At 36.6% G+C, this 13,478-nt stretch overlaps 1 protein-coding gene across 1 annotated transcript; it reads right to left on the reverse strand.

The window, feature by feature from the left end:
- Positions 1–65: 65 nt before the first annotated feature.
- On the reverse strand, positions 66–13,312 carry tgfbr2l (transforming growth factor beta receptor-like). The gene is made up of 7 exons (XM_077216278.1): positions 13,110–13,312; positions 8,757–8,907; positions 7,197–7,399; positions 5,608–6,440; positions 4,182–4,323; positions 3,979–4,106; positions 66–2,256 (listed from the first exon to the last, which is right to left on the reverse strand). Exons 1-7 carry the CDS (start codon positions 13,165–13,167, stop codon positions 1,978–1,980), a joined length of 1,794 nt encoding a protein of 597 aa, XP_077072393.1. The 5' UTR covers positions 13,168–13,312; the 3' UTR covers positions 66–1,977.
- Between the last annotated feature and the right edge of the window lie 166 nt (positions 13,313–13,478).

The raw sequence follows: 13,478 nt of genomic DNA on the forward strand, positions 1-13,478 counted from the left end.
CTAGGGAAGTTAAATCTGCAGAAGCCCTTTTTGCCTTAGTGTAAACAATAATAAAAAGGTAATTGTGACATTTCTCACAATTGTGACTTTATTTTTCATAATGTGAAAAATATCTCACAATTGCAACTTCAAAATATCTTTTATACTTTTCAATGCATCTTATTTCTCATAATTGAAACTATTTCTTGTGATTGCGACGTTATATCTAATTTTGACTCATGTCACATTATGATTTTTTTTACACTTTACAATATTTGACACTTTCTTACAATTACCATTTTTTTCATAGGCAGAAACAGGTTTTCATACAAAACAGTGATTTACAAATGGCGAAAAACAACGTACTGCACCTAAAATATACAGTTTCCCTTTAATACTGTATTAATGTACACCACCATTCAAAAGTTTGGGGTCAGAATGTTTTTTCTTCTGAAATAAATTAATACTTTTATATTTAGCAAGGATGCATTAAATACATAAAAAGTGACAGTAAAGACTTTTACATTGTTACCAAAAAAATATATATATATTTTGAACTTTCTATTAATCAAAGAATCCTGAAAAAAATGTGTCCTTAAGCTGCAACAACCGTTTTCAACATTGAAAATGATAAAGGTTTCTACCTCTCCAAGTGAGCACATTAAAACGATTTCACAAGGATCATGTTACATACACCAAAGAAATTTCACAATATTAATAGTTTTTACTGTTTTTTTCTGTTTTTTTAATCAAATATATGCAGCTTTGGGGAGCACAATATGTTATTTATTCATTTTTTAAATATCTCACTGACACCAGATTTTTTAACTGTAGTGTAAAAATGTAACCCTAAAAAGTCCATGGCCACATTATGCATATACATTTTATGTAGTGAATACTGTACAGCTGTGAAGCCAGTTCACACAAGGAATGGGCAAAATGACTCAACACATCTCTGTTTGCTTCATCTTCAGTAATGGAAAAAGCATGACAGGTTGCCATATGTTCATGTTGACATTCTCACAGAAAGTATTTATCTCCATCAGTTCTTTTTCCAGTATGCAATCTGGTATGAATTTTCCCTGTCCTCAAAGTAGCTCTGTAGAATTTGGGTGAACCTCAGATTGCTTCCAAAAGTTTAGCTGGAGTGTAAATGCAGGCTGTTTAGAAACTAGACTAGTCAGTCTCATGCTTTTCTCTTTGTCTGAGACCCGAGCTCACTGACGTAACACATCATTATCTTAATGAATCCTGTTGACCATCAGAAGCGAGTCTGAGGAATCTTTTAAGGTTAAAATTAGGATAAGTTAATTGATTATCATCAAAGTCTAGAATGAACAGGATGTTCCTTAACTTCTGAAGTAGGACATTGATAATCCCAGATAAAAAGCCTTGATGTAGTTGTCATTTAATTATAGTAATCAGCTAAGTGGTTAAAAAAGGGTCAGTGCAAAGAAACTCATTCAGAGCAAAAGGAACATAAGGTAGGTCTTTTTATGTCTAAAAACAGAAGTTCTATTGCTGGTGTATTGTCTTTTTGAGTTGTAATTTCAGCTGCAGGTCTGCGGTTAATCAAACTGAAGTCCCCCAAAACAGAGTTTATGGGAAGATCACGTGGATTTCATAAGTGAGTGAGTCAGAAAGAGCAATGGAAAATTTTAAATCAGAAAATGATGTGTGGTAAACATTTTTGGGAAAACATTTTAGTAAGAATGGCGCACTTTTGCAACTCTCTGCAACATACCCTCAGCTTCTCTCCACCTGCAATAGCTTTATTTTTTGTAGTTGCTTTATGGCACAAAGCAGCTTTGAGAAATTTTCATTTCGACTTCATCCTGTACAACATTATACAAGAAAATAATGATATTTTAGAACGGAAACCCTCTTTTGTCCGTCGGTTTAGATTAGTGTTTAAAGAAAAACGGAGACCAGCTCCACATAGTGAATCAATATGTACAAGAATAAGTCTATTTAAGGTATAAGGTATTTCCAGGCAGGTCACATTTGACTCTGTTGCCTGGAGGAAACGGAGATCTGCGTGTCAGCTGTAACATGCGGACAGATGCCAGTGCTGTGGTCCGTGCAGGGAGGAAGGGAGGGGAAGGATGGGGTTTGGTCTTCTGTAGATGGTGTTATGGGTGTTTGTGTGCAGATGGAGTTCTCCAGCTCTTCCTGTGCCAGAGTGTTAAAGCGCTCCACCACGCAGTGTGCCGTCAGACGAGCCTCCGGGTCTTGATCCCAGCACTCTGTTATAGTCGCACACAAGAGCTGCATGCCCTAAAACACCAGACAGAAGTTTGCGATTATGAATGGAAATGTCAGTAACATCTTCTAGAAGCCTGTATATAGCCTATATCAAATTTGAATATGCCAATTTAATGTTAAACTTTGATGCTGATTGTTTATTAATGTATTGCAAATATGAGGTTTGTTCTCGCTCTCTCACTATATATTAAATACATGCATGCATACATATATATGTATGTGTGTGTGTGTGTGAATATATATATATATATATATATATATATATATATATATATATATATACACACACACTCACCTAAAGGATTATTAGGAACAGCATACTAATACTGTGTTTGACCCCCTTTCGCCTTCAGAACTGCCTTAATTCTACATGGCATTGATTCAACAAGGTGCTGAAAGCATTCTTTAGAAATGTTGGCCCATATTGATAGGATAGCATCTTGCAGTTGATGGAGATCTGTGGGATGCACACCAGGGCACGAAGCTCCCGTTCCACCACATCCCAAAGATGCTCTATTGGCTTGAGATCTGGCGACTGGGGGGCCATTTTAGTACAGTGAACTCATTGTCATGTTCAAGAAACCAATTTGAAATGATTCGAGCTTTGTGACATGGTGCATTATCCTGCTGGAAGTAGCCATCAGAGGATGGGTAGATGGTGGCAATAAAGGGATTGACATGGTCAGAAACAATGCTCAGGTAGGCCGTGGCATTTAAACGATGCCCAATTGGCACTAAGGGGCCTAAAGTGTGCCAAGAAAACATCTCCCACACCATTACACCACCACCACCAGCCTGCACAGTGGTAACAAGGCATGATGGATCCATGTTCTCATTCTGTTTACGCCAAATTCTGACTCTACCATCTGAATGTCTCAACAGAAATCGAGACTCATCAGACCAGGCAACATTTTTCCAGTCTTCAACTGTCCAATTTTGGTGAGCTCTTGCAAATTGTAGCCTCTTTTTCCTATTTGTAGTGGAGATGAGTGGTACCCGGTGGGGTCTTCTGCTGTTGTAGCCCATCCGCCTCAAGGTTGTGCGTGTTGTGGCTTCACAAATGCTTTGCTGCGGTTACCTCGGTTGTAACGAGTGGTTATTTCAGTCAAAGTTGCTCTTCTATCAGTTTGAATCAGTCGACCCATTCTCCTCTGACCTCTAGCATCAACAAGGCATTTTCGCCCACAGGACTGCTGCATACTGGATGTTTTTCCCTTTTCACACCATTCTTTGTAAACCCTAGAAATGGTTGTGCATGAAAATCCCAGTAAGTGAGCAGATTGTGAAATACTCAGACCGGCCCGTCTGGCACCAACAATCATGCCACGCTCAAAATTGCTTAAATCACCTTTCTTTCCCATTCTGACATTCAGTTTGGAGTTCAGGAGATTGTCTTGACCAGGACCACACCCCTAAATGCATTGAAGCAACTGCCATGTGATTGGTTGATTAGATAATTGCATTAATGAGAAATTGAACAGGTGTTCCTAATAATCCTTTAGGTGAGTGTATACACTCACTGTAATAAAGTGATCCAAGAACATGCATGTAAATAATAATAAATTAAATACATTTTAGTATTTTAGATGTGTGCATCTATCATACATGTATATTAACATTATTATTATTATTATTATTATTATTATATAGCATTATGTATATTTTTCACAATATATTTGATGCACATAGGTTTTTGTCAGTTTTATCAACATCCAGTTATAATTGTGTACCCACTGGATGTGTGGTCCAGCTCGCTGGAATATCTGGTCGTCCTCTGTCTCTTAACACCAGGTCTCTCATGCTGTCTACACAAGGTTGCTCACACACCTTGGAGCCAAATGGGGGTTCGTAACTCTTTACCTCTGTTGAAAAGAAAATAAATGTACTTATAGTATGCTTTTAACCTCAAGGAAATATCCATGGAGAGCTTTACTTGCCTCCTATGACGTCACACCTAGAGACCATTTCCCACAGCACCAGGGCCATGGAATAGATATCAATCTGTTTGAAGGACTCCAAGTCCTCAAGATTCACTCTGGACTCCAGAACTTCAGGGGCCATATAGCGTGCCGTCCCCACCTACAGGACATGGACCATGTGATTTAAATCAGACAACTTCGTCAAATTTAATTACCAATGGTTTGATGCGATTACATCTGTGACCTTAACAAATCAACTACTGAGCTTTTAGGTTATGCTTAAATAGCTTGAAGAAATGATCACCATGCCCATAGCAGTTCTGCCCACTCAGATGATACATTCAGAAATGATTCAGCTGGAAAGGATGTATATGTGTGTACAACATTTGAAGACCGTGACTATTTTGATAACTAGAATGCTGCCTACACAGGCATCATACGCATGTTCTTGGCAACTACGCTGTGCTCTAGCATTCCTTGTTTCGACCAAATTCTAAGGCTGAAACTATTGAAATCTGTTTCCCAGACGTCATTTATGTCATGAAGTTTCTGACTATGTATAGCCATCTAAATTGTCCCAAAAATCCAAGATGATCTGAGCCAATAGCCTTGTGGGCAGTGCTCCGACATGTAATGTGTTTGCACTTCAGCTGACCCGAGTTCGAGTCCTGGCATCAAATAAATGTTGATTATAAATATACAATACTGTTCAAAAGTTTGGGTTCAGTCAAATTTGTTTAAAGGAATAACTGATATACTTTAATTCAATAGGATGCAATAAATTGATAAAAAGTGACACATTTATTTAGATAAATTATTTCTTATTCAAATAAATGCTGTTCTTCTAAACGTTCTGCTCATCAAATAATTCTGGGAAAAAAATGTATCATGGTTTCCACAAATAATAGCAGCACAACTTTTTTGAACATTGATAATAATAAGAAATCTTTCTTGAGAAGCAAATCAGTATATTTGAATGATTTCTGAAGGATCATGTGACACTGAACACTGGCGTAATGATGCTGAAAATTCAGCTTTGCAATCATAAATAAATAAAAATATTTTTTGTTAAATTGTAAAAAATGATCACAATATTACTGTTTTTAATTAATGGTGAGCTTGGTGGGCTTAAGAGACAAAAACATTTAAAAAAAACGTAAATTAATCTTACCAACCCCAGACTTTGGAAATGTAGTGTACTTATTTACATTGCTAAATAGTAGTTTGGTATAATAAAAAATGCACTATTTTACCCAATTTGTTTATGTGCTGCATACATGCCTATCAGATTATCATGCTGTGGTTTAGCAACAAAAAATATGTAGTGTTACAAAAATCAGTCCCTTATGAGGTTCAATTTCATTTAGGATGCCGGCCTTAGAAAGCAACTACCTATGTAGGCAGCAGACACAACGGCAGCTCACTAGGTTTTGTTCCTTCCTACCTGTCCACTGTTGGCAAAATCATCTACGGTGAGGGAGAGGTCGAGTCGCAGAGCCAACCCGAAATCACAGAGTGCACACTCGCTGTGGTTCTTCAACACAATGTTGCTGCTCTTCAGATCTCTATGGGCGATGGGCACTTTTGGTATGCCACAAGGTGTTGTGTCACTGTGCAGGTGCGCCAGGCCTCTCGCTATAGAGCCTGCCAGGGAACACAGCTCGGTCCATGTGAGGATACGGCCAGCTAGAAAGTCCTGAAGGTTACCCATGTTATAATAGGCCATGATGAGCCAGTATTGCCTCTGGGAGGCAGCAGTAATACCACCCCGCTCCTCAGCTGTCAGGAACTGCACCACATTCTCATGTTTTAAGTTGGCATCAGAGAATATGGCTCTTTCGTTACACCACGAGGAATACTCCACCGCCGGGAAGATCTTCACAGCCACCGTTTCGTACTGCCCACCCTCATTATGACTGAGCCGTGCCCGCCACACCTCTGCGAAGCGCCCCTTACCCACTAGCGCCTCCAGCTGAATGGGCAGCTGCTCTGTGTTGTGGTTTAGGTTATTGGCACAAGTCGATGATATTTCTGAATTGACGTCATCGTTGAGGGATGACAGCTTGCCACGGTAATCGCTGCCATTTACTTGGCCCTCGGCTGGATCCAGAGACTGGTAGTGTGTGCGGCGTGGTCCCCAGTCTTTGGGTTTCTTGCCAGGCTGACGTGTGCGGTACAAGTAAAAAGCCATGGTGGCAATGACAGCTACCAGAAGGGGTGGAACCAAGCTTATGACTACTACTGGAATGACGTCTTTAGACTTCAGCTTTGAGAATCCTGGGGAAAAAAGGGATTGATTACATTAGCACACATGGGCTCTGTTCCCAACCCCATTGAAGTGCCCTGCTATATAGGCAGCTGCCTTCTAAGGGAGCATCCTAACTGAAATGCTACTTATATAATAGAGTTTGCTGTTAACATTTTTCTGAATTGATAATAAAATGAATAATGTTCTAATAAGCTAAATACATAACACAAAATACTATTTTAGTTATATTATTAAAATGAGTTTTTATCAATACTTTTCTGTACTGAAAGAAAGAAATTTAATATTGATGTCAAATCAATTATATGTGAGTGTGTGTGTGTGTGTGTATATATATATATATATAATTTATTTATAAGCTTTTATGTTGCAATTATCGAGATTAACCGATTTGACAACACTAATATTTAATAATAAATTTCTTTTTGTAGTCATGGAGGATTCTAATTACTGAGCTCATTGCAGTGTATTATGGGATATATATATATATATATTTTTTTCTACAATGTTGAATAATATGTGGGTGGTGGGAAAAAATGACAAAAAAATTATATTAAAAAAATATGATGCTTCCTTAGAATAAGATATAAGGCACGATAATCATAATAATGCACTTTTGATGCTTTAAAAATCTGCCAACATAGGAAGCACAGTAGGTTTTGGAATAGAGCCATGGTTTTGGATATAAAAGCAAAATGTTTTATCAGAAAAACAAGTTTTAATAGTTTTGAAATATTCATTTGAATGTACTAGTTTTCATGCCATACCATTGGCTCCTTTGTCAAAGATGAGTCTGTCGTTGCACTCGTGATCCCCGATACAGCCGCAGATGAAGAGCAGGCCATCTTCAGAGGGCTGAGGTGTCATCAAACACTCTTTGGAGGAGTAGTTGGCCAGCATTATGTTCTCCAGCATATCCTTCGGGTTATAACACAGCGTCCGCACGCTCATGCTCACATTGTCCTTCTTCCTGTGTGAGAAAAAAAGACAGAAACATCACTTTAATTGTTAAAAAGTGATCCAATTCTTCAAAAAGATATTTCCTGTTCCTCTGATCAAATCTAGAATAAAAATTAACCAGGGCATCACTGCTCAGAGGTGCACTTTGTTCTTTATGCCAGAGTCTTAACTTTCCAGAGACTTATAAATGTGTTGCTGTTCATTCCGCATTAGAGTCTTTATTTGACCCCTCAGAGAAGAGCCTCTTCTTTTACACAGCTTGCTTCGACTGCAGTCACTCAAAGGTCACCTCGACTGGCTTCTTCATAGAGTGGAACTGGCTTGAAAGGAAATCTCTTGAAAGCGACCAATATTAGACCACAGATCCCAATTGCTGATCCCAAAGGCAGCTAAATCCTTATTCAATGGGACCTTATTGAAAATATTCTGCCATTTCAGCACCAAACATTTTAGAACACAATTTCATCAAGAATACAGTAGAATATCAGTTTCCGCCACAATTTATTCAATAACATGGTATTGGAGCAACTGAAGCGCAAAACAGACATCGCGATCAGTACAGAACAAATGATTCGGTTCATTTCATGGAATCAAAAGCATGCATCGCAACCAGTGAACTCCTGAACCAAAGATTCGAATGGGACGGTTCTTTATACTGAATCAAACAGATACTGTACAGCTTACAACTTAGACTGAGACAGTGTGATTTAAAACACAGTTACTAGTAGCTAAATATGCACATTATGTCAGCAGAATTTTATAAAAAATTAATAATGTTACCACATTTTAGATTTTTTTTTTATTGTTTTCTAGTATTTTAGTATTTAGTACTAAACTGTCTAAAAAGATTCATTTTGAAGTTATCTCATCATTTGCAAGATTGCCTCCAAAATGTTTATTCCTTAAAAGTATAAAACTTAATGGAACCAGGGATAGTTCATCTAAAAATCATTTACTCACCTTCATGTTCCAAAACTTGCATGAGTTTATTTTCTTCCGTTGAACACAAAATCAGATACCAGACAGTAGACTGTATTGACTTCCATAGTATTTTTTCATACTATTGACGCCAATGGCTAACGTCAATTGTCTGGCTACCAACATTCTTCAAAATATCTTATTTTGTGTTCAACAGAAGAAATAAATTTGTACAGGTCTGGAACAACTTGAAGGTAAATAAATGATGACAAAATTTTTTATTTTTGGGTGAACTATCCCTTTAAGTAATCATCTTGGTGTCTTATAATGTATCGCAGGGGCTAGGCTGAGATTTTAAACCTTTGCCATAGAGAACAGGGTTCCTATACTATCAAACTCAATTTTATGCAAGTCACAAATGCATACTTCAAATTTAGTTGTGGGCTTACCATATCGCTACACACACTTCTTCAGCCAGGGTACAGTAAGAGGTCAGACTGCAGTTGCTCATGCAGACGTTGTCTTCACATACAGGACTCGAGTTGTCACACCACTTACAGAGGTTGGTCTTTATGAGGGTGAAACTCTGTGCCTGCAACACTGCAATAAGGACAGGCAATAAGATTTCATAGTTTACACAATATTTAAAAAATCTATTTCTTTCTTAATTCTTTCTGAAGATTTTGGTTAGATGACAAATATCATGGATATATTACATAGTAAAAATGTATATGTATTAATTTGTGTTTTCCCACCACCTTTTTAGCCTTTTTTCATATGATAAATTTGATTTTGGGGGTGAACTATCCATTTAAATTACCCTTTGTTGTGTAGAATGGTAATATGTATCATTGGGATGCTATTATAGTTTAATACTTTGAATACGTTTTTATTTCTGATTTATTTAGGGATGCAGCCATATGAAAATTTTGCCCGGTAACGATAACCGATAATACTTAATATTTGAAAGCTGATGACCGATGGCCAATAAATCTAAATCAAATTTTTTTATAATTTTTGAGAGCCTGATTACAAAATCAAAAGTCTCACCATTAAATCCATGTCCCAAGCACACAAATATAATGATGTTCTCATTTTAATTTCATGTAGTTTTAGTTATTTTAGTACTGTACATCAAGTTAAAGTAAATGAAAATTAGATATGTTGCTTCGGCAACTAGCTGAAATAAAATAAATTTAAGCTTTAATGTCAGTTAATGTTTACTTAATATAATGATAAGTTCATCTAATAATTGTATAACCACACATTATAAAATACTTCAAAACTACTTTTTAAAAAATAGATGATGGCCTTGGGACTCTCAAGGAAAAATTATTTATTGCCTAAAAGCACAAATAACTCAAGCGTGCAGTAAAAGCAGTCAAAACTGTCTAATGATTAAACTGATTGCAATGCAAAGTTATAAGAATGAAAGCTGTAATGACAGCTGCAATCAAGACAGCATTTAAGAGCAAATCTTTGAGCTACGTGACCCATCTGGAGTTCATAAATCTCTAATTGGATTTGGATGAATGTAGTATATGGCCTGGTGTGTGTATTTGGTTTGGTGCACACATCACTGAAAGCATGTGTATTCATGAGAGTGTCAGGAGTTCCTGTGGTTAAGTGGGATAAGCCTGAATTCCTTCCCACGCACACGGTCTCCTCTGTCCTCATACTACCACATCACGACAATATTAATTGTTTATTAAAAGCAGATGAGGGGTGGGAGCCGTTTCGCTGAAGGAGTGCAGCGACCTTACAGTAAACAGTATTAAAAAAGAAAGAGCAGAGATATTTAACGCAGACTTCCAGATGTCCGCTGATGCCAACCATCAAAATATACAACAGAGAGAGAGAGAAGAAGAGCTCTTGCATGAAGGATTGAGGGACATGAAGGGAGAAAGAGACAACAGAGAAAAAGAGAAAAAACTGAAGAAAAAAAACTTAAGGCTAAGCACAAAAGCCCCCCTTCCATAAACTTTAAAGTAATTAAACTCTGCAGCAACTGCTCCAGAAATAAATTGAAGCCAGAAACGCTCATACTGGCCAAGTTTGAAGCTCAACCCTTCAGTGCCTATGGGAAAACCAATGGCTGCATGCTTACAAGAGATGCTGGCCTGCAATTATTTCGTTTGCACTCAAGCAAGTTTCCCTTCTTGTTCCCTATTTGTAATTCATAAGTATGATAATGAATATATGTAGTGTGTGTGTGTGTGTGTGTGTGTGTGTGTGTGTGTGTGTGTGTGTGTGTGTGTGTGTGTGTGTGTGTGTGTGTGTGTGTGTGTGTGTGTGTGTGTGTGTGTGTGTGTGTTTGTGTGTTTGTATAGCAGTTTTTTATACTGGTATTTGTAAAATAGTATATAGTAAAATAATATTTAGATATTTATAAGCCAAGTCAACTTCCTCTCTCTCTCTCTCTCTCTCTCTCTCTCTCTCTCTCTCTCTCTATATATATATATATATATATATATATATATATATATATTCATTTTTATAATTTTTATAATTTTATAATAATATAGTATAATAAAAAAATATGACAAATGAAAAAAATTCTCTCTCTCTCTCTCTCTCTCTCTATATATATATATATATATATATATATATATACATATTAATTTTTATAATTTTTATAATTTTATAATAATATAATATAATAAAAAAATATGATGAATGAAAAAAAGTCTCTCTCTCTCTCTCTCTCTCTCTCTCTCTCTCTCTCTCTCTATATATATATATATATATATATATATATATATAACATTACATTTTTACATTTATTATATTTTTAATATATTATATATCTCTATATATTTCCCAAAAAATATGTAATAAAACGGTAGATCTGCTGTTCAAAATTCAAAATAAACAGAGAGTACTGTACCTGACTTGAAATTACCTGAAAATTACACGTGTAATGTAGCCTATATATATATATATATACCTTATACCTTACCTCCCGTATACCTTTGCATGCTATAAAGCATTTTTTGGAGCCCCAGTAATCAAACTATCCCACTGGGTGGCAGATTTCCAAGTTTTTCCAATTCCTTTTAAACTCAGCTTGATCCCTGAAAGCATTTCCTGATATTAAATGCATAACACAGTGAAAGCAGCACTGGCATTACTGTCGCATTCATGACAAACAGATGTCTTCAGAAGTTGCTGTTTTAATGTTGACTGTGGCTCCAACACACTCCATGAGTGCCGTTTCAGTGTTAAGGAGGCTGAAGGGCCTGGCCCCATTACTCAATGATAAGAGACGCAATCTCTCATCATTGCCAGCGAAATGTTCTCATGCCAAGTAATAAGAAGCAACCATTTATCATCATTCAAAACAAGATGCCTCTCCTCCACAGGTACCAAGCAAACCCATGCCCACTAAAGAACAACTTCTTGAACTCAAGGCAAACAAAGGAGAAAAAGAAAGTCTGTGTTCAGTGAGAGGTCACTGGGGTTGGGTTAGGCCTTTCAGCATCATACCCTCTGTTTAAGTCATTACAATATTGCCATTGTTGGCAATCATGTCGACAAAGCAGAGAAGCATCAAGGGATCTAGATGGATGTCTTTGTATTTTTATGACAGTCTCTCTGTGAGGTCACATTCGCACACACTGACACTAGCCTTTCTGTATTTCCCAGATTCTTCTTAGAGTCGTTTCAAACAACAGATGGGATATGATAAGTGAGACTGAGAAGTGGTAGTTTTCTTCTTTCGGCCTACATGGTAATATTTCATAATTGTTGTTGTAAGTGGAGCTACTCTATACACACCCAAACCCTTTAAGGAGGCCCCTAAGATCATTTGGATTCTCAAGATTTGGTTTTCCTGTTGGAACTTTCCTAGTATCGTGTTGTTTTCATGCGGTCACAGTCCATGGCATCTTTTATGCCCATTGTAGAGATTCTGTTTTTTATTAAGAAAATTTTTTGGCAGAAAGTTTCACAACACAATTGTGTATGCAGATCTCTTATAGTATACTTTTCAATATTAAGTACTGTTATGAAAATCCAAAGACTTTCAATGGTGTCAAACTACTTTTTTTATACTGTACTGTGACTTATCTTAAAAATAAAAAATAAAAAAAGAAATATGATGGACATGTAGTTATATAGTTTGGACCACATTTTGTCACCTCAGGTGGTATACGTTTTAGCTTTTTTTACATTAACAATAATTTCATAATTAATTTTTTTAAGGATCGTAACAAGAATTAATTGGGTATTCATATGTAATATTGATATTTATTACAGAATACTAGATTATACAATTATTTCCTCACCTTTATTCAATAAAACAATCTTACATAAAAATCTACATTTAAGCATTGATTTCTTATTGCACAAATCCATCAATCAAACCTTTATAAGATATGTGTGGCAATAGGAGGCAAAATCACTATGGATGATGCTTCAACTCACAATTCAATCAAACTATAAAACTGTAGCCTATTATTCAAGTAAATCAAACTTGAACCTTAATATACATTTATTTAGTGCATTTGCAGTATCTCAGAAAACCAAAAGGATTACTTTTCTGGAACTGGAAGTCGTTTTAATTGTCCCCACAAGCATTGTGTATTTTTTCTGAGTAAATAAACTTTTAACCAAGATATTTAAACCAGTTTATTTGTATCCTAAGGCTATCTATTTACAGTGGTGTGATTTTGTTTCTGTAGCCAATGTTTAAATATATTAAATGTTCTCTTCAGTGTCAAAAGAAGTTTTGCACACAAACTCAAAGACAAAGCTCTGGAGCCTCAACGAAAGCAGATCGAGAGAAGTGAAGATCTACTCACGACAGAAACACAGAAGAACAGATGTGTGAGCCCACAAACTGCAGCCTCCGCGACCCATAATATCTCACGATCCGAAGATCCCAAACTGCTCAAGCAATTCCGTTATTTTCGTTATCTGCTCGTGTCGAAGACACAGATAAACTCATCTGAGTTCAGGACTGTGTGTGTGTGTGTGTGTGTGTGTGACTGAGTTCCGTGTAGGCGGATCCAGATGTTTTTAATCCAGATGTGAGTGAGAGCGGATCCGCCCAGGAACTCACATTTATCAATGCACGATTCACAATATGGACCCTGATTGAATTGAACAATGAACTACAGTCCAGCTTGTATTGAGAAGCACTACAATTTAAGTTCTTTCTTTCTTTCTTT

This window comes from Siphateles boraxobius, unplaced genomic scaffold (assembly GCF_051911475.1).
Source record: "Siphateles boraxobius isolate OS27281-9 unplaced genomic scaffold, OSU_SipBor_1 7, whole genome shotgun sequence".
NCBI lineage: Eukaryota > Metazoa > Chordata > Actinopteri > Cypriniformes > Leuciscidae > Siphateles > Siphateles boraxobius.

Coding starts and splice junctions, on each gene's coding strand:
- tgfbr2l (XM_077216278.1), bottom strand. CDS start 13,167: ATGGGTCGCGGAGGCTGCAGTTTGTGGGCTCACACATCTGTTCTTCTG. Junction 6,441..7,196: donor CTTTGACAAAGGAGCCAATG/GTATGGCATGAA, acceptor TTTTTTCCCCAG/GATTCTCAAAGCTGAAGTCT. Junction 2,257..3,978: donor CGAGCTGGACCACACATCCA/GTGGGTACACAA, acceptor CTGGTGTTTTAG/GGCATGCAGCTCTTGTGTGC.